An 18483-nucleotide genomic window follows, 5' to 3' on the forward strand; every position below is an offset into this window, starting at 1 on the left:
GAGAGGGAACAATGCCAACACTGTTTTTTGCCTTCAGGAACCACCAGAGCCCAGGATTTGGGGGCCTCCCAGTGTGGCCAGGGACCACGGGGGGCGTATGCACCTTCTGTCCTTCATTCTGTAACCTTGCAGGCTTTACATTGCTATAAATCTGCTCTGGCTGTTCAAGAACTCACTGGCCCCAGCTTGTGGGGCTAATTCTCCGGGCGGCGCCCAGGAGAGGGCAGTGTAACGCCGTCCGAGCCACAGGCCGCCACACCAGACCTGACCGTCCTGAAAGCTCCCAGGATTCCTGTGACCGCTGACCAGACAGCTCCTCTGACCACCTGTTGCCAGCCTGGGGGTCGAAGGCCATCCTTGGAGGCGGAAGCCCAGGTCAGGGCTCTCTGCCTGGCTCCTCCTGGGTGCTGGACATACAGACTCTCGAAGTTTAAGAGGGGCTGCGGGCACCTGGGCCACTTGAGACCCGCACCTGCTGTCTCTGTGCCTCTGAGGACCTCAGGGCATGACCGAGAGCCCTGGGGCCGGCAGGTCAGCAGGCTCATCCCGATGGGGAGCGCCGGCATTAGGCACCCAAGTCAGCCCTGCACCCCGATTCAGTGTCTACTTTTCATCACTGATGCACAAAGCAGCTGCTCTGCCCAGCACATCCTAATAGGGCTTTAAATGGCTGCGAAGTGGTTTCTTCCTACGAGGCGTGCTGCGCTTCCCCAGCAGGTCTCAGAGAAAGCCCATTTCTGGGGAAGCGCTCATACTCTATGACGGTTACAGGCTAATTTATAATTTACTTAAAAAGCACCAGGATGCCTGCCCTGCAGTGCCACACGTGCTCAGAGCGCCGGCAACGGTGGGAAGAGGCTGCCTGCGTCCTCCCAGCCTGGAAAGCGCACTTCCCGCCAAGCAGACTCCCCAGGTGTGGCGTCTCGGAGGATGTGCTCGGCCCCAGAGGCACACAGCCCTTGCTCCTGATCCTCTCACTGGGACCCACCTTCTTGCTGCCTTTCCTTGGGCGCAAACCATCTCCCTGCCAGGTGCGTCCTCCAGTCTGAGCAAAGCTCTGTGCACCCGGAACTGGAACCCAGACACACAACCCTCCCGAGTACCCGCAAGCTGCCCTCCAGGGGAAGGCGTGGGGGCCTGTTCCCAGGAGCGCCTCCTGAGCCCTGACTGACCCAACTCAACTCGACAACGAATTTAGCTACATGTTCACGAGCTGTGCCGAGTACTTGGCCCAGACACTTGAGAAACAAACACGGCAGCCGAGATGCGTCGCAGTCCACCAAAAGCCAAGTGGCAAGAAGTAACAGCTCTTGTGAGGGGGGACGGCGAGAGTAACTTAGCACAGCCTGAAGCCATTCGGTGCCGGGCCGAGCCCGGGTCCCAGTGTGAACCCCGCGCCCTGGCAAGCCTCCCCCACCGCTGGTCCCAGCAGCGCGCATGTGCAATGGGCAGAGATCCCCCACCAGGACACTCAGCAGTCCCGTGAGAACGGCCTACACGTCTGTCACCAGGAGAAGGGACGACTGCCTTCCATCCAGTGAACGCCACACAGCAACGGAACGCCACAGGAGGGCCCGCTGCACGTTCGGTTCGTGTGAGGACCACACCAGAGGGGCCAGCCTGGACTGGGAGAAGGGCCGGTGTGTGTGTGTGGGGGGAGGGAGTCGGTGTAACGTTCTAGTTCTCGATCTGGTGTTGGTTATACGCAGTTGCTTTATGAAAAGTCACCCATTTTCTTACATGGTATTCTTCAATGTTCACTTAAAAAAAAACAGGACATTTTCAGAAAGGTTTCTCCCTTGTTTAACGCACCTCCCCTGAGCCCACTGCTGTGGTCACAACTGCCCGCTGTCCCCAAACCTGCCCCTCCTCCCCTGCTCCCTTTTCTGTCAGGGAAGCGCACCTCCAGGCCACGTGTGGTACTGCCCCCGATCCATGGGGGGGGGGGGGGAGTGCACATCCCACTCAGAAGCGTTTTCGGGACCTTCCCACCTCAAACCTGATCACGCAGCGCCATCCCTCGTGCTCGCTGACGCCACAAGCCCGTCTGTCCCGCTGGCTGCCTCCAAATGTTCCGACTGAGCCCGTCCCTCCACCGCCTCCCTTAGGCCGGGTCGTGGGGCTTGGGGTCCCTTGTCTCTGCACTCCCCAGTCCCATCTTTCCCTCTTCCTTTGTCCTGTGTCCCTGGGCCGGACCGTCTCAGCAGGGCTCCTGCTGGCCCTCGGCCTCTCCGCACGACGGGCCTCCGCAGACCGGGAGCCACCTTCTCTACTCTCTACACGCGCAGTGCAGGGCCCACAGCACCGGAGGCCCCGCGCGAGCGCACGTCTGCGGCGCCGAGCTCCCCAAGGTCCCCCAGGCAACGGCAGAAAGACTCCTCACGCGCGCTGCGGGCCTTGCTCGGACTCAGCACTGTGTTTCGCACGCTTTCCCTCAGACTCCACAAAGGCCAGAACCTACGGCTCGTAGGCACAGCCAGGTGCGTGTTCTGTGTTCCCTCCTGGCAACCAGCGTGGTGCTGGCCTGGAGTGACTCAGCAGGACGGGAGGTTATCGAGCGACGAAACCAGGCACCAACACGGGCTAGGCATGTCATGAAGGTGGAACAGGTTACCCACGGGACCGTAGGGCGGTGAAGGCCTTGGGCCTGATCAGCAACAGCCCACAACCCGCTGATCACGGCTGAGTAGGAAAAGGCAGAGCGGGGGCACATCTTGTGATTCTTTGCCCCAGAAAATCTAAAAACCCGAGTTCACCTTGAGTGGGCACTCACTGTCACATGGTGTCCAACTCCCCCTCCCACTGTCCACATTTCTGCTCGGGTGTCCTCCACGTGCCCACGTGCCTTCAAGGGGACTCCATGGTCCCAGCTTATGGTGGTCAGGTCAGCTGAGACCACCCAGTACAGCCCGCTTTCTGGCCACAGGTAGACACTCTCAGGTCAGACAGGGACTGTGGCCCAGTGAGAACGCTGAGTGGGGAGCCCACACCCCAGAAGCCAGGGCGAGCGATGAGAGGGCCCTGGGCGGCCTTGCTACTGACCCTCTCTGGGCTCTGCTTCCATGAAACAGACCGTCCCCTTCCTGTCTGAAGCCGCTGGGGCTCAGCTCTTACCTGCAGCACAAGCCGCCCTGATAACCCACGGCTGGTGCCAGTCCTCCGCTGTGGGCTGGGCTCATCTCCCGAATCATAACCTCTGAACTAGTTCAACACCTTTAGTCCTCACATGGGGACACTGAAGGCCAGACAGGGAAGAGCCAACTGCCCTGGGGCAAGGGCGCGCCCGGGCCCCTCCCCGAGGCAGCACTCCCGGCCTGAGCAGCAAGTGTGTGGAGCGGGGCTCAGTTTCTCAATAGCGTTTTAGAGCCTGGCTCTGCACATGTTAACAACTCGGCTGCAGCAACAGCAGAGAACAGTGTGACCACCTGGCAGGCCCTCCAGCTTCAGTCCCGGTGACCCCTCCCCCCGAGCCCCTCAGGGAAGTCGGTATCTCAGAACATCGCGGGGCAGCCACAGAACTGTAGGTTGGCGAGTTCAGGAACATTCCACTCTACAGTAGGCAGCTCCCAGGCCTGGGTGTTCGGTGTACTTAAGCCTAAGAATCCTGGTGTTTAAACAAAACTCTACGTGTAACTGGCATTAACGGATGGTTGTACATAGAAAATATGTTAAAACCATTAAGATGCTTTGCCAGCTGCCTTGGACCCCAGGATTTGGCTGAGACAGAACATACCTTTCCCCACCATCATTTAGTTGAGAAACATTGTAGTTTAGGAAAAATAAACTATCAGCTGGTTGGGCCTAAGAACTTTTGAGATACAAAATTCCAGTACTGGACCGTGTCCCCCGCCCTCGGGCTGCCAGGCAGGCTGCAGTGATGTTCCATGCTTCCCAACCATCACACTTCTAGATCCGGTTTTTAAATGGAACACTGTCCTGTTCTGCATGCTCTACACCCGCCTGTCCCATTCAGTAGCCACTCACCCATATGACTATTTGCACTAAAATTCAATATAAATACAAATTCCTTAGTTGCGTATTTTTTCCAGTGCTCAACGGCTACTGTCCTGGGCAGCCCAGTTCTGGGACATTTCTATCTGGCCATAAATTCTCCACTTAGCCTTTGCCCACGCCCTGATACCAGAGGATTAGATCCTGTGCTTCCTGCTGCTCTTGCGAGAAGCTCCCAAGACTAGTTCTTCTTTCCCTGTGGGGGGCCTGCGTGGTTCGGTTCAGTTCAGTTCGGAGCTCCTGATCAGACTTGATGGCGAGGAAATGCAGTAGCTCCTCTGGCAGAATGGTGTCCGCTGAGGATGCGCGTGAGGATGCACACGGATGATGGAGTGGAGGGGTTTTCTTCTGCAGTTTGCACAGGATCTTGAAAGAGGACTTCAAAACACGTCCGTGATAGAAATGGAATATAAATCCATCATTTAATCTCACTGTGCATCTGTGAAGCACTGTGTACTTATTTTGGGGTTATTACCCTCTTCATTCCGAGAGAAGATGCTCTTTATGGTCTTACAGATAAGGAACAGTGAATGTCCTGAAGACGGTGATGGGGGAGGGAGCCGCTGGAGTCATGGCCAGCGGTGCCTCGTTCGGGGAGGCCCTCAAACCTTGTGGCCTTTGCGGATTTTTAAAAGCCAATTAGTATTTTCTTGTGACCTTTATTAGCTGTTTTCCATTATCCTCCAGGCCACAAAGACAAAAAAGCAACCTCTCCGTTCCTCAGACACAGCACAGGGGACAGTGGTATTCGTCTTATCAAGCGTTCAGATGGGTGGGGCACTGATAAGCGGACCGTGGAGGTTTTAGAACTTTCTCAGTCAGCGGAAGGACTTCCGGGTCCTCCTGCTCTCCATCTGTGCTTACTCCTCCCCCGCGGCCTCCCAGCCCGGGAGGTCAGAAAGCTGGATGGGCCCAATTCGCACTGCCCACCCGCCGGGCAGCAGGGTGGTGTGGCCTGAACCACAAATGCTTTCTGACGGGAGCAAACGGTCCGATCCTCCTGTGTGTGGGGGCTGGGAAGGAAGGGTAAAATATCGATCTAAATAAATTCACCTACAGTTTTCTCAAAGGAGATATAATGAAGTGCTAACAGTGGTCATCCTGGAAGTGAAATTATAGATACTTTCGAGCAAAACAAAAATTCCCTGGCTTATTTTTATAATAAATAAGGTGTCATGATTAGATATTTTCATTTTTACAGACTTGGACTTTGCTCTTTAACTTAAACCTGCAGCTGTGACTGCCAGGTGAATTGAAAGGAAACCTCATTTCAGCATCTGTTTATCCAGCAAATGGCAACATTTGAGGTAAAAAAAAAAAATTTATCTGTTTAAGTGCATGGGATAAATGTTGTTGAGAGCCTCCTTATTTCTGTCTCGAGTGGGATAATTTATCAATTTATTTGTAATAGAATTTTCTTATTTACTTTTTTAAGATTTTATTTATTTGAGAAAGAGAGCACAGAGGGAGAGGGAGAAGCAGACTCCCCACTGAGCAGGGAGCCCAACTCAGGGCTCAATCCCAGGACCCTGAGATCATGACCTGAGCCAAAGGCAGATGCTTAACCAACTGAGCCGCCCAGGTGCTCCTGTATTAGAGTTTTAGACAAAATCTTCACCATAATGCCACTTCCTTCTATGTTTAATATAGTAGACAAATCATGAAATATATAAATACACCCATGGAAGAAAACTTTTATCTTTTTTTTTCCAAAAGTGAAAAGAGGGGTCTCTCAAATTGTAGGTACTTTTAAAAACCATAAAGTAACTTCTTTAATGAATACGATCATACTTATAGGACCCTGATTATTTTATATTATTCAGAACCTCCCAAACAAATGTTTTCTAGTAATTACATGTATAACTTAAGTGCAGATAAGAATTTTTTTTTTTTTTTTGAAGCAAAGTTTATTGATAGTACAAAGCTACCAGAGAGGGAGGGGACCCAGGAGGGTTGCCCAAAAATGTTTTCCTTTTTTAATGTTCGCATGTCAAAAATCTGGAGCTCAAGATTAAATTTTCAAAAAAAAAAAAGCTTCAAAATACATGAACATGAGCAAACCAGAACTGCTTCCAGAGTAAAGACAGAACAACGATTTCTCCCAAGCAGGCTACACCAGTTGGTCACTAGCTCTGTCAGTCCTTGCCTCTTGAATAACTTGTCACCCTGTCCCATCTCCACTGATCACGACTCCTGCCGCCCTCTCTCCCTGGACGACCGCACAGCCAACTGCCCTGTTGTGAGGCCCCAGCACGCACCCCTAGGGCCACCTGTGGATACCACCCAGGATGACGGAGGAAGGAAAACATTCAGCCCAGACTTCCTGGCTTGGTGTGCTTCTCTCCTGGCCTAGGCATCCCACCACGTATCTGGCTGTGGCCCTGGACCACACCCAGCCACCACGGTTCCCAGAACGCATATCTGGAAGACTGTGTTTAGTCAGAGCTCTTCCTTCAGATGTTGGCTCAAATGCTTGCTTCCAAGATGCCTCCTCTGGTGCTTACCAGGAGCCTGAGCTCTCCCGTCTTCCTGTCGCCTCTTTGCCCCATGCACCTTTTACACAGCTCCAATAACCACACTGTTCACTGGACTCAACTCCTAGGCTGGCCTTAGTCCTATCTGTTTCCCTGGACCATGGTAGCTTATCAGTCAATGCTCAATGGATGAATTCCAATGGGAAGGTCTCACTGTGATCCACTGATCCCTTCTAGGTGGCACACCATCACATGCCATTTGGTTGTGTTTAAGAAAGGAGTCTGGTTGGTCACAGCAGTCTGACGCCACAGAAAACATTAGTTACCCAAGTTGGGTGACCTCGCTGCAGGTACTGACTCCATACCTCTCTGAAGTGCTAAACACGCCTTTTTTATGGAAGGTCTCAATTATTAAGAGTTCATCAACATTCATTGTTCGGACACTCGCAAAATCAAAGACAACTAAAATCACATTGGAACCCACACAAGAAGGGCATTTTCAGATACTTGGGGCTTTTAAATGTCATATGAAACCAAACATTCAAGGCTGCTAAAATGAAAAACTAAAAAAAGTTGTCTGGCCTGCAAGACAGAAATAGGGGGCCTGACCAGAGTTATCAGGGCGATGCTGGCCTCAGAATGAGTTTGGAAGTGTTCCCTCCTCTTCAATTTTTGGGCAAAAGTTTGAGAAGGATGGTATTAGCTCTTCTTTGTATGTATGTTAGAATTCACCAGTGAAACCATGAGGTCTGGGGCTTTGTCAGGAGACTACAGGTTAGTGTCAGTGAAGATGGTCTGTGGGAGGGAGAGGGAGAGGGCTTGGGGTGTGGAGCTCTGCCTGGAGGCAGCCCTGGGACAGGACGGACTGGGCGCACACAGGATGTGAGCCAAGGACTCCTGCACCCACAGTCAAGGTGGGAAGGGCAGTGGCTTCCACGAGGTGGCCACAGAGCAGGGCACCACCTCCAGCAGCAGCCCCATCCCAGCCCTCAGGAGAAAGTTACATGCCTAAAGCTGCTGCTCTGCCCCAAACCCTCAGTTTACTAGACAGTCTCAGCACTTTTCAGGGCAGCCTCCTTACATTGCCAGTCTATTATGATCCAGCCAAAGTGCTTTAAAAATGAAGTTAGATCTCATTTAAACTGCCAAATGCTAAATAATACCATTTTTGACCATACTGATAAATAGGATTTTTCAGAGCCTCCAATTCAGTATAGTAAGAACTGCATCAATGCTTTCATCATAAAGCTTTACCAACATGGTAAAATACTGAAAATTAAAATGTTCTCTAAAATGAGACCATGTTGGCTAAAATTTGTGTTTTTTAAAAGATTTTATTTATTTATTTATTTGACAGAAGAGAGCGAGCGAGCAAGCGAGCACACAAGCAGGGAGAGTGGGAGGCAGAGGGAGAGCGAGAAGCAGGCTCCCCGATGAACAAGGAGCCCGATGCTGGACTCGATCCCAGGACCCTGGGATTAGGACCTGAGCTGAAGGCAGACCTTTAACAGACTGAGCCACCCAGGCACCCTAAAATGTCAGTGTTATCACTTGTAATTTCAATGTTAACTATGATTTTGGGGCAAGATTCTTTTATCTTAGAAGACGTCACACAGCCTTAAAGTAATGGAGGTGGTTATTATTAAAGCTGCTAATATCACAAAAGAAGAGATGACCAGACAGGTGTCCCTCTGGATGGACTAGCCACCACCACCGATGAAATGCTTTAACAAAACAGGCAAAGAAACAAAACAGTAATACCGACTCTGATCCAGGCTGAGAATATAGGAGAAAGGGGAATGCAGTGAAGGACACCATGTGGATGCATTCAGCGAAATCCAGCCTGGGGCCACCCTCCAGGGCCAATAACCTGGTTCCTTCCAGGTAAGTTACAAGGAAAAAGAGATGGGGAGACCTTAGATACAAAAACACTCGTCATGAGACTCAGTGACCAATTACAATGTGTGGAGCAGGCCTGGATCCAGATTCAAACTATACTGTTCAATTTTTAATAAGACAATCAGAAATTTGAAGTGACTGGTTGATGATATATTGAGGAATTACTGTCAATTTTTTTTTTTTTTAGATTTGCAACAGAGAGAATGAGAGAGAGAGAGCACATGAGAGGGGGGAGGGTCAGAGAGAGAAGCAGGCTCCCCGCTGAGCAGGGAGCCCGATGCGGGACTCGATCCCGGGACTCCAGGATCATGACCTGAGCCGAAGGCAGTCGCTTAACCAACTGAGCTACCCAGGCGCCCCTGAGGAATTACTGTCAATTTTTAAAGATACGGTAATTGGTATTTTGGTCGTGTAAAAATAAAAGGTATTATTATATTTAAGGTATTTATACATGAGATGATGAAGTCTGGAATTAGCATCAAATTGATCTGGGAGTGGCCAGGGGCAAGATGAAAGATTGGTGGGGGGGGTGCCTGGGTGGCACAGTTGGTTAAGCATCCAACTCTTGGTTTCCGCTCATGATCTCATGGGCTGTGGGATCGAGCCCCACCTCAAGCTCCACGCTCAACTTGGGAGTCTGCCCGGGATTCTCTCCCTTCTCCCTTTACCCCTCCCCGATCACATGCACACACATGTGCATGCTCTCTCAAATAAATAAGTCTTAAAAAAAAAAAAAAAAAAAGACTGGTAAATGAATTGACAATTGTCAAAGCTGGGGGTGAGAGACATTCTTCTCTCCCCTTTTATTATGTTTGTATTTTCCCCTAAGAAAAAGCTGGAAATCACACAAAAACAGCAGAGGGCACTACAGACAGGTCACACCAGAACGGTGTACCTCATACTCCTGGGTCCAGAGCTGTGTGACATCCAGGTGTAAGCATTTGTTTTTCCTGCCCCAGCAAAAGGAATTTTTATGCTTTTCAAAATGTCTTAAGATAATTATCAAAGAGTCTGAATATTGTTATAAAATGTACTAGGGTAGGGGCGCCTGGGTGGTTCAGTCGTTAAGCGTCTGCCTTCGGCTCAGGTCATGATCCCAGGGTCCTGGGATCAAGCCCCACACTGGGCTCCCTGCTCAGCAGGAAGCCTGGTTCTCCCTCTCTCACTCCCCCTGCTTGTGTTCCTGGTCTCGCTCGCTCTCTGTCAAATAAATAGATAAAATCTTTTAAAAAAAAAAAACATGTACTAGGGTATTTAATAAAACAGCACTTGATACCTTTGTCCTTCAAAGCAATTTCTCTTCCATGATGAAAGAATGGAAAAGCTCCATTTTCAACAGCTGTGTGTCATTCTTTTGAAAATAATTTTTGTTAGGTTTTGGGGTAACTTGGAATAATAAAGGTACAAACAATGTATTGTACAGTGTGCTTATCTGGGAAGCCAAAGACTTTTTTTTTTTTTAAAAGATTTTATTTATTTATTTATTTATTTATTTATTTATTTATTTGAGAGAGAGCGAGAGAGATCACAGAGGGAGAGGAAGAGGGAAGAGCAGTCTCCCTGCAGAGTGCAGAGCCTGACACGGGGCTAGATGCCAGCACCCCAGGATCACGACCTAAGCTGAAGGCAGACACTTAACTTACTGAGCCACCCAGGTGCCCCAAGCCAAAGACATTTTTGAGAGAGACTGCAAAACCCTGCATTTCCCGGATCAGAACACACTGCAGCTTATGATGAGGCAGGCATATTCTAAAACACCTGAAGGCTCCAATGAAACGCAGGGCACATTTTTAATGCTTTACTTTTCTCATTGTCTGCTTCCCCCCACTAGAACGTAAGTTCCAGCAGTAATCCAGAGACTGCACCCATGCACCATTCACAGCTGAACAAAGGCCACCAGCAGTACCGACGATGGGGGCAGAGCTGTGGAGCCACATATCCCATGAGCAGCAGGGAGACGGCTCTGCATGAGCTACAGAAAGGACCATACAATAACCAGAAAATAAACAACAAAGTAGCCTGTGGACCACCAGCAGTGCCCGGGGGCATTTCTGCGAGGAAGCTGGCCAGAGCACAGGCTAGGCAGGCTCTGGTACCGCCTGGCCACTGTGCAGCCCTGGGCATGAAGCTCAGCCGCATGGCCCCCAGAAGTCCAGCCCACGCTCCGACCCTCACCTCCCAGGCTCCTTCCCACTGCACTCTAGCAGCCGTGCAGCCTTGCAGAGGTTCTGCCCCCCCTCCCCCGCGCCTCCTTTCCCACCCTCCAGATCCGTTCATGGCCCAGCCTGAATGCCAAGGTCTGGGGCACCACAGCCCTACCCTCACAAACACCAGGAACTCCCTGCTCCTCCCCCAGCACCACCACCTGGTAACCCCGACTAGTTCATTACTTTTTGTCTGAGCCGGAGCGGCTACAGTTGCTGGAGAAACAACCATACTGCCTGGCTTCCTTTAAAATCATGACCCCAAACTGTAAATGGGCATCGGCATTACCCCCCATATGCCCCGTATTCTATAGCACTCGTGCCTTCTCACTCTTCAGAACCCGTTTCACAAATTCTTTCTTTACACTTGCTCGCTCTGCCCACCCCCTCCGCTGACACCCTTGCTTCCCCACGGAGAGCAGCCATCCTCAAGCAGGAACTCCCCAGTCTGTGCACACCTCTGCCCGCGCCCGAGGCTTCTTGCTCACTAACTTCCCTGCTCCCAGGCCCACACGCCACGTATGCTCTTCTCGCCTTCCCGGTCACCGTCCTCTTCTCCATCCTTCCCCTTCTTTAACGGTAAAATCTATCCTGAGAAAAAAATGAGAACACGGATCCCTCCTTTCTCGATTCTCCGTCATCCTGGAATCACAGCCTCGTTCTCGGAGCATGCCAAATATGTGCCCTCCTCTGCTCCTTCTCCTCTCCTCGACCCCTACATGATAGGCTCCTTGCCATTCAGGTCTCAGTTTCAATGTCCCCTCCTTGGGGGTGCAGACACTGTCACGTGCTGCCCAGATCAACAAGAAAACTCAGGGACTGCTGCCCTGGGCTGTCCCTTTGGGAAATCGCCCTGGCTCAAGCTCTCTTGCCCTGGATGCCGGTGATCAAGGCCTGGCTCCCCTTCCAGTCCAGCTCCTCCCCCTGCCGAATGCTGCTCCCCTGCTCTCACTTTCACAGGTGGGGACCCCAGGGCGCTCCCTCGTAAGCACCTGCACACAAACCTGTGGCATCCACGTGAGCGGTCGCCCCATCCCTCTATCACCTCACCTTGTTTTAATTCTCTGCACAGCTTCCATCACTGTGTTTACTGTTTATTTCTCATTGTCTGCTTCCCCCCACTAGAACGTAAGTTCCAGCAGAGCCACTAACTGGTCCTGTTCATCTCTGCACCCTGAGAGCCCGCACCGGGGACCGGCGCTCGGGAGACACAGGTGCCACAGCAATGGAGGGACTCTGGGAGCCCGTGGCCTCTACGATCTTATGGGGTTGTTTAGGATTACAGACAGTGTACATGACACCGTGTTTACCCAGCACCTGGTGCAAAGTAAGCACTTTCTGAAGACACAAAGGTAAAGTTACTTTTAACCTGAAGCCTTCCCTCAGGAAACGGTATGAAAATTGAAGAAAACGCAGAACAAGTGATGAGACTGACTGACTGCAGCCGGGGCCGAAGGCGAGGAGAGAACACCTGATACCATCTGATGAACTATTTACAGATAAAATACAAACAGAAGGACTGAAGTTATGGAAGCTACGTGGCTGTGAGAGGGTGGGAATGCAGAAGATTCAGGAGCGTGTGCCTGCCCCGCCCGGGGGGACACCACCTTCATTCCTGGTGGAACAAGCACCCACACCCCCAGACCGCCATTCAGGGTGGGGGGACACAGCACGTTGTACTGCAGTTCCACTCACAGGAGATGTGGCTTCTGGCTGGGACACCGGTGCTTTAAAGGTAGAAGTATTTTTGGAAACATCTGCTTTCTTATCTGCAGCCGCTCCCTGGGACAAACATTCCGAGTAATCCGGTGGGGGAATGACGACATTGCTTTTCTCAGATAAGTTCACCGTGCTGATGCTCCTCACTGGGGCCAGGCTACCAGTAAGCAGAGAATACAAGTTATGTAAGATGCTGCCATCTGAATCCCAAACATCCTAAATATCCTAGGGCCAGAACTGCAATAGGTGAATAATCACATAGGGTGCGAGAGAGGAGATGAGACGTGTGTGTGTGCACACAGAATATACATCTATATAAAAAATACTGTAATGTTTTTACTGGTTTGTAAAGGTACACTCAAAAAAACCGGCTTAATTAAGAGCTGGCTCTTGATTAATTTAAGGAGATCAATAAGAAAATGAAGACTACGGCAAAAGCCTTAGCAAAGTGTTGAGCACTTCAGATTTGAAAAACAAAACAAATAAATCCTCAGCATTTAACATCATAAACACAATATCTAGTTTTATTCCTTGGCCGCTTAGCAGTTGAGCTGTTCTGCCAGGGATGAGGACACACAGATGACATGGAGCAGGACTTGGGGGCGGGGGGGCATCGAGTGTGGTACTCAAAGGTCTGCAGGGACAGCTGGATGGATTAGAGGGTTTCTTTGAGATGAGAAACACTGAGAATGAGGCAGTTTAGGGTAAAGATGAGGAGTGCAGTTTGGATATGTCATTTCCTTCTTTCCTTTTTTTTAGAGAGGTAGGGAGGGAGAGAGAGAGAAGCAGAGAGAGAGAATCCTAAGCAGACTCCATGGCCTGCGTGGAGCCCAACTCAGGGCTTGATCTCATGACCCTGAGATCACGACCTGAGCCGAAATCAAGAGTCAGACGCTTAACCGACTGAGCCACCCAGGCGCCCCTGGATGTGTCACTTCTAAGGACTCATGGGGTAACCAACTACAGCTGCTGATACACATATAAATATTCATAGCTAGGCGTGGAAAAGACCTTCCTGGGTTCCAGCCTTGGCTCCAACTTCCTGTGCCTCAGTGTCCTCAATTTTAAAGTGGGGACCTACCTCATAAGGTTGTTATGAGAATTAAACGAGCTAGTCAGCATAAGGCACTTTGGCACTTCCTAAGCAGTAATGGTGATGACGGGTCACCCTGGATTTAATGACCTGGAGGGGGGTGGTGGTGCAGTCAGTGGTTCCAGAAGGCTGATAGGAGGGTGAGGAGCAGAGTCTGGAGGCATGTCCCCACAGCAGAAACGACTAAGGGAACAGCTGTGGGTAACAGTCCCCCTTTTGTACTCTCCTACACGACTGGAGGTTTCCCTAAGGGGTTGCTACACATCTAGACAGAATTCTGGTATGTCTAAAAACATGAGGTCAAAGGTGAGTTTTCGTCACCGGGAAATGGGAGCCACAGTCAGGTCCTACCTTGGTGTGGGCACACTCATGGCCTCCTTTTCATCTTCTTCCAGCAACTTTGTGTAGGATGCTGGGAACCAGCCCCTCCTACAGGTGAGGAAGGAGAAAAAAGGCCGGGTTGTGGGGTCAGCAGCAGACAAGTGAACGATAAGCATACTACGGAATGGCTCAGGGACAGCCCAGGGGCAGACCGGTCCATTTTCACCACATCACACAATGTGTATTTTATATACAGCATTTGTTTTATTTGGATTACCTTTTTGGCTTTTTTCCACATTTATTTAATAGCTGAATAATCTACACAGAAAACCAATTTAACCAGCTCACAGTAAGGCCTGTGCACACACTCATGGTTGAAACGACGATGCTAGCATTTGAACTATTTATGCGCTAAATCTTAACAAAATCCATCTGATGTGCAGATTATCCTTGAGAAATCCAGTTGTTGTTTTTTTTTAAGAAAAAAAAACAAAACACAAGAGTTATTTAAAACTACTTTCAGAGGTGACTTCATTATGACCTGTTCAAGTACCAAATTCATCTACATGTGCACAGACATACAGAAAATACGGAGGCAGAGTAACTCCAATGAACTAAACTGGAACCATAACTAAACTATGAACTTAGCTTAAAAGCGCTACTGTGACCACAAAGACAGTTTGCCACTAAAAGGAGATCTGGGCGGCCCGGACTGCTGTGCGGACAGCATCTGCGCTGAGACTTACACTTTGGTGGTGTCATGCTCTCCATAAAGCCAGCCGTCCTTCTCCTCAGGGACGAGCAGCGTGAGGATGTCTCCCTGCGCGAAGCTGAGCAAAGTCTGGTTTGCGCCAGCAGTGTGTGGGAAAATGGTTTTTGCTTTCTGCTTCCTCATCATGTTCAGTCCAGTTGCAACAGAGACTGATCGCTGTAAACTGGGATCATCTGAAGAATCTGCTGAAAATGAGCGCAGCACTGATCGCTTTTCAGGGACTGATAACAAGTTCAGACAAGCAAACCCCAGAGAGCCACGCACTCCCGCCTGCTAGCACTCGTCCTACTGCAGCTCTGAGTGCATTGTTTCCACATTTAGACTTTGCCTGGACGGGCAGGGACCGCGAGGAGCAGAGGCAGAACCACAGCCTGAGGTCTCTCACCGAGCAGGACTCTTGGGGCTAAGTGCTCTTTTCCAGGCGGAGAGGACACAGTATGTGCCAAGCTTCACCCGCCTCTGATTTTATCAGAGGCAAAATGACGCATCACTGGAAGGCCGGATGCTTTCCTTGCCCTCCTCTCCCAACACGAACCCCAAGGCAGTGCAGGGCATCAACTCAAATGCCACTGCCCACGACCTGGACCACGAAGAATAAGAGGAGATTGGAAATGCAGATGTTCTCGCCGTGCAACGGCTCAACATCTCACCTGGAAATGCAGTAAGGATGCGTTGAGGACCACCATGTTTACTGAACCCTCCCTAAGTGCCAGTCCACACTCTCAATGCTTCACAGCTTCTGAGGGAAGGAGCGGTTATCAGTTATCGTCCAGTGATTCACCGGGATCTCAGCTAGCAGGCCAGCATGGGATGTGGGTGGCCTGACACCACAGTCCCTGCATGATGTGAAGCATGGAGCTGTACATTTCTGTCTCAATTCCAGCACCAGCTGATACTTACCACTCCAAAGAAACAAAACTGCCATTCTGAAACTCTCATCTCTGGATCTCACTCAGCAGCTGCAAATGCTATAGTCTGTGGGCTCTCTCTAGCACATGACTCAATGGCCATGACTTTCATACCCAAGGGGCCTGTGAGATACCCCACACAGAGAGAGGGGTCTCTGGGTGCCAAAGACTCCATCTACAGAGCGGAGCCTAAGCAAAGCCCCCTGAAAATTCTGCAAATGGTAACTTGTCCTGATTTATTGAAAAAGCATCAATAGAGTTATGAAATTTAAGCAGTTAGAGAACTTAAGTGTCCACAAAGCATGAAGTTCTCTGTTAGAGATGATGAAAAACACTAAGCCTACTGGTAAGATCACTCACCATAATTTTGTCATGTGAACTTTTAGTTTGTTTTATTGAAAAAGAAATTTTATTACAACTGCCACCAAATATGGTACACAATATGAGGATCTTTGTACATTATATCCCATTTTAAAATGTAACACCTTTCAATAGTAAGTTTCCTTTGTATAAACATCAATCAGTATATGGAATTAGAATTTGTCAAAGAAATGTGTCACTTATAAAATGTCTTATGGTTTTATAATAAACCCAGACCTTTATTTACTTTGAAGTGTAAGTTTCAATAAGGCAGGGGCGCCTGGGTAGCTCAGTCGGTTAAGCTTCTGCCTTTAGCTCAGGTCATGATCCTGGGGTCCTGGGATCGAGCCCCGCATCAGGCTCCCTCTCCCTCTGCCCCTCCTCCCTACTCATGCTCTCTCTCTCTCAAATAAAATCTAAAAAAAAAAAAAAAAAAAAAAGGTTTCAACAAGGCAATTATAAATGTGTGCTACCACAGATGTTTATTTTCCCTACCTCAGGGTAACATTTATCTAAAATAGTAAAAAAATTTAAAAAGGTATTTTATTTATTTTTTAACGATGCTATTTTTATAGACTTTATTTATCTGGGGGGGAAAGCGAGCAGGGGGAGGGGCAGAGGGAAAGAGAATCTCAAGCCGACTTCCCGCTGAGCCCAGAGACTGAGGCTGGGCTCGATCCCAACACCCCGAGATCACAACCCAAGCCAAAGATCACGACCCAAAACCAAGAGTCAGACGCCCGACTGCACAACCAAGGCACCCCTAAAAAGGTATTTTAAAAGAAATCAAAATAAATATCTTACCTGTTGAATTCTTTATCCTTTCCGAATTCTGTCCAACTGTTGCTGGGTTATTAAACATATCAATCAAAGGGCTAGTATACGCTCTGGCTGAAGGAGCTGGGGGCACCTTTGGCGAATATTTAGAAAGAGTGTCATAATCTTTCCCAACCTGTGAAAAATTCTTTATTAGTCTAATATTAGTGTAACACAGCAATGGAATTATACAGATTCCCAGGGCTGTTTTAACATGCTTTAAATTCCACTTTCTTCACAAAGTTCTCTTGGTTGATGGCAATGCCCCACTCTGAATTATTTCAAAAATATCACATTTTTCATTTTTGTCTTTTTTTTTTTTAAAGATTTTATTTATTTATTTGACAGAGACAGAGACAGCAAGAGAGGGAACACAAGCAGGGGGAGTGGGAGAGGGAGAAGCAGGCTTTCCGCTGAGCAAGGAGCCCGATGTGGGGCTCGATTCCAGGACGCTGGGATCGTGACCTGAGCCGAAGGCAGACGCTTAACGACTGAGCCACCCAGGTGCCCTAGGATTCTACATTTAAAATAATTTTTCCAAGGATTTTTGAGTGCATTGATCCATTAATTTCTAACATCTTGTTTTGCTAACAAGAAATCTGGTACCAGTGGAGTCCTCTTTTCTTTGTGAGTAATCTATTTTTCCCCCTCTCTGGAAGTTTTTAGAATTTCCTCTTTATCCCCTTCTGCAACTTGATCACAATCTATCAAGGTTTTGTTGTTTTCCATTTGTCCAGGCTCACTGTTGCTGCTGTGTTAAAGATCAGGCAGAGTCTACTACAGTAATCTCAGCAGGGACCACAGTCAGGGCAGTGGACGGGTGAGAAGTGGCTGGACCTGTTTATGCTTTGAAGGTGGAAACAACAGGGCATGCCCAGGGGTTGGCTGTGGCTGGGGGGGTTGGGGGGGTGGGGGGTGCAAGAGAGGGAGAGAAGTCCACATTTGTGCCCGAGCTACTGGAAGGATGGAGCTGCCATTTTCTGGATGGGGAAGACTAGAGAAGCACATGAGTGAGAAAATCAGTCATCTGGTTTTAGACAAGTTGAATTTGAGATCCCCATTAGACATCTGGTGATGATTTTGAGAAGACAATTGGGTATCTCCAACCTGTCTAACATTATGTTTACATCCTCTCTCCGTTTTTGTTCTGTGTTTTGCGAGAGCTCTTTGGATTAATTTTCTAAGCAGTTCCATTCTGTTAATGAGCCCATCTATTGGTGTGGGGGTTTGCTTGTTTATGTTTTTTTGTGGAGCAGGGAAAGGGGAGGGAAAAATTTAAAAAGCTATTTTAGAAAAATGTCAAGCATGTATAAAGGAGAAAGAACAGCACAATAAATCTCCCTGTACCCAACACCCAGCTTCAACAATTATGAATTCATGGCCAATATTGTTTCATATATGCTAAACCATCTTCCCCCGTGCCTGGAATATGCTGAAGCAAATCCCAGATATTTCAACTGTGAATAATCATTTTTAATTTCCAAAATCTTTAGTTGATTTTCCCCCTGGGGATGTAGTATCTTTTCGTTTCTTTCTAAAGATTTCTCCTCTGCCCTACTGCCTCTCTTGCCTCCTATTCAAGTTTTTTTCTTTCAGTGTGTTTTTTCAGGATACTGGTTTTCCTCACTTGTTCGGTGATTCCTGGTTATCTGTCCATCTCTGTATTGTATGGCATTCCCTATTCTGCCTGTTTATCAGTCTGTATTTTGCCTGTTCTCGTTATCACAGACTACCTGCGGTGAGGTGGGGACAGGGAGGACGCAGCTAGGAGGGTGCCTGGCCTCTGAACACACAGTTTCGGCCAGTGGACAAAAGCCCTGCTGCCTACTGTTTAGCACAAATGGGACAGGTGGAAGAAACCGACCAGCTTAGAGGATGCGAATTGTCTAGAACCGACCACATACAG

The 18483-nt window shown here is 49.1% G+C and overlaps 1 protein-coding gene and 1 long non-coding RNA gene across 4 annotated transcripts in view; one reads left to right on the forward strand and one right to left on the reverse strand.

Moving 5' to 3' along the window:
• BAIAP2L1 (BAR/IMD domain containing adaptor protein 2 like 1) overlaps nucleotides 1-18483 on the reverse strand; it is a 99723-nt gene that overhangs the window by 1256 nt on the left and 79984 nt on the right. For 2 of the 3 annotated variants that reach the window (XM_034988369.1, XM_034988371.1), the window contains exons 9-12: nucleotides 16566-16713; nucleotides 14468-14678; nucleotides 13752-13829; nucleotides 12284-12464 (exon numbers count right to left, since the gene is read on the reverse strand). In XM_034988369.1, the coding sequence (XP_034844260.1) occupies nucleotides 12284-12464; nucleotides 13752-13829; nucleotides 14468-14678; nucleotides 16566-16713 (618 nt within the window). The remainder of the gene's footprint in view (nucleotides 1-12283; nucleotides 12465-13751; nucleotides 13830-14467; nucleotides 14679-16565; nucleotides 16714-18483) is intronic. The other variant, XM_034988370.1, reaches the window with a different exon arrangement.
• Nucleotides 1807-13104, forward strand: LOC117999358. Its single transcript, XR_004676261.1, has 3 exons — nucleotides 1807-2480; nucleotides 5213-5318; nucleotides 10216-13104. It is a non-coding gene; the product is annotated as an uncharacterized LOC117999358 (long non-coding RNA).

Source organism: Mirounga leonina, unplaced genomic scaffold, assembly GCF_011800145.1.
Source record: "Mirounga leonina isolate KUSES-001 unplaced genomic scaffold, KU_Mleo_1.0 Mir_454, whole genome shotgun sequence".
Taxonomy (NCBI): domain Eukaryota; kingdom Metazoa; phylum Chordata; class Mammalia; order Carnivora; family Phocidae; genus Mirounga; species Mirounga leonina.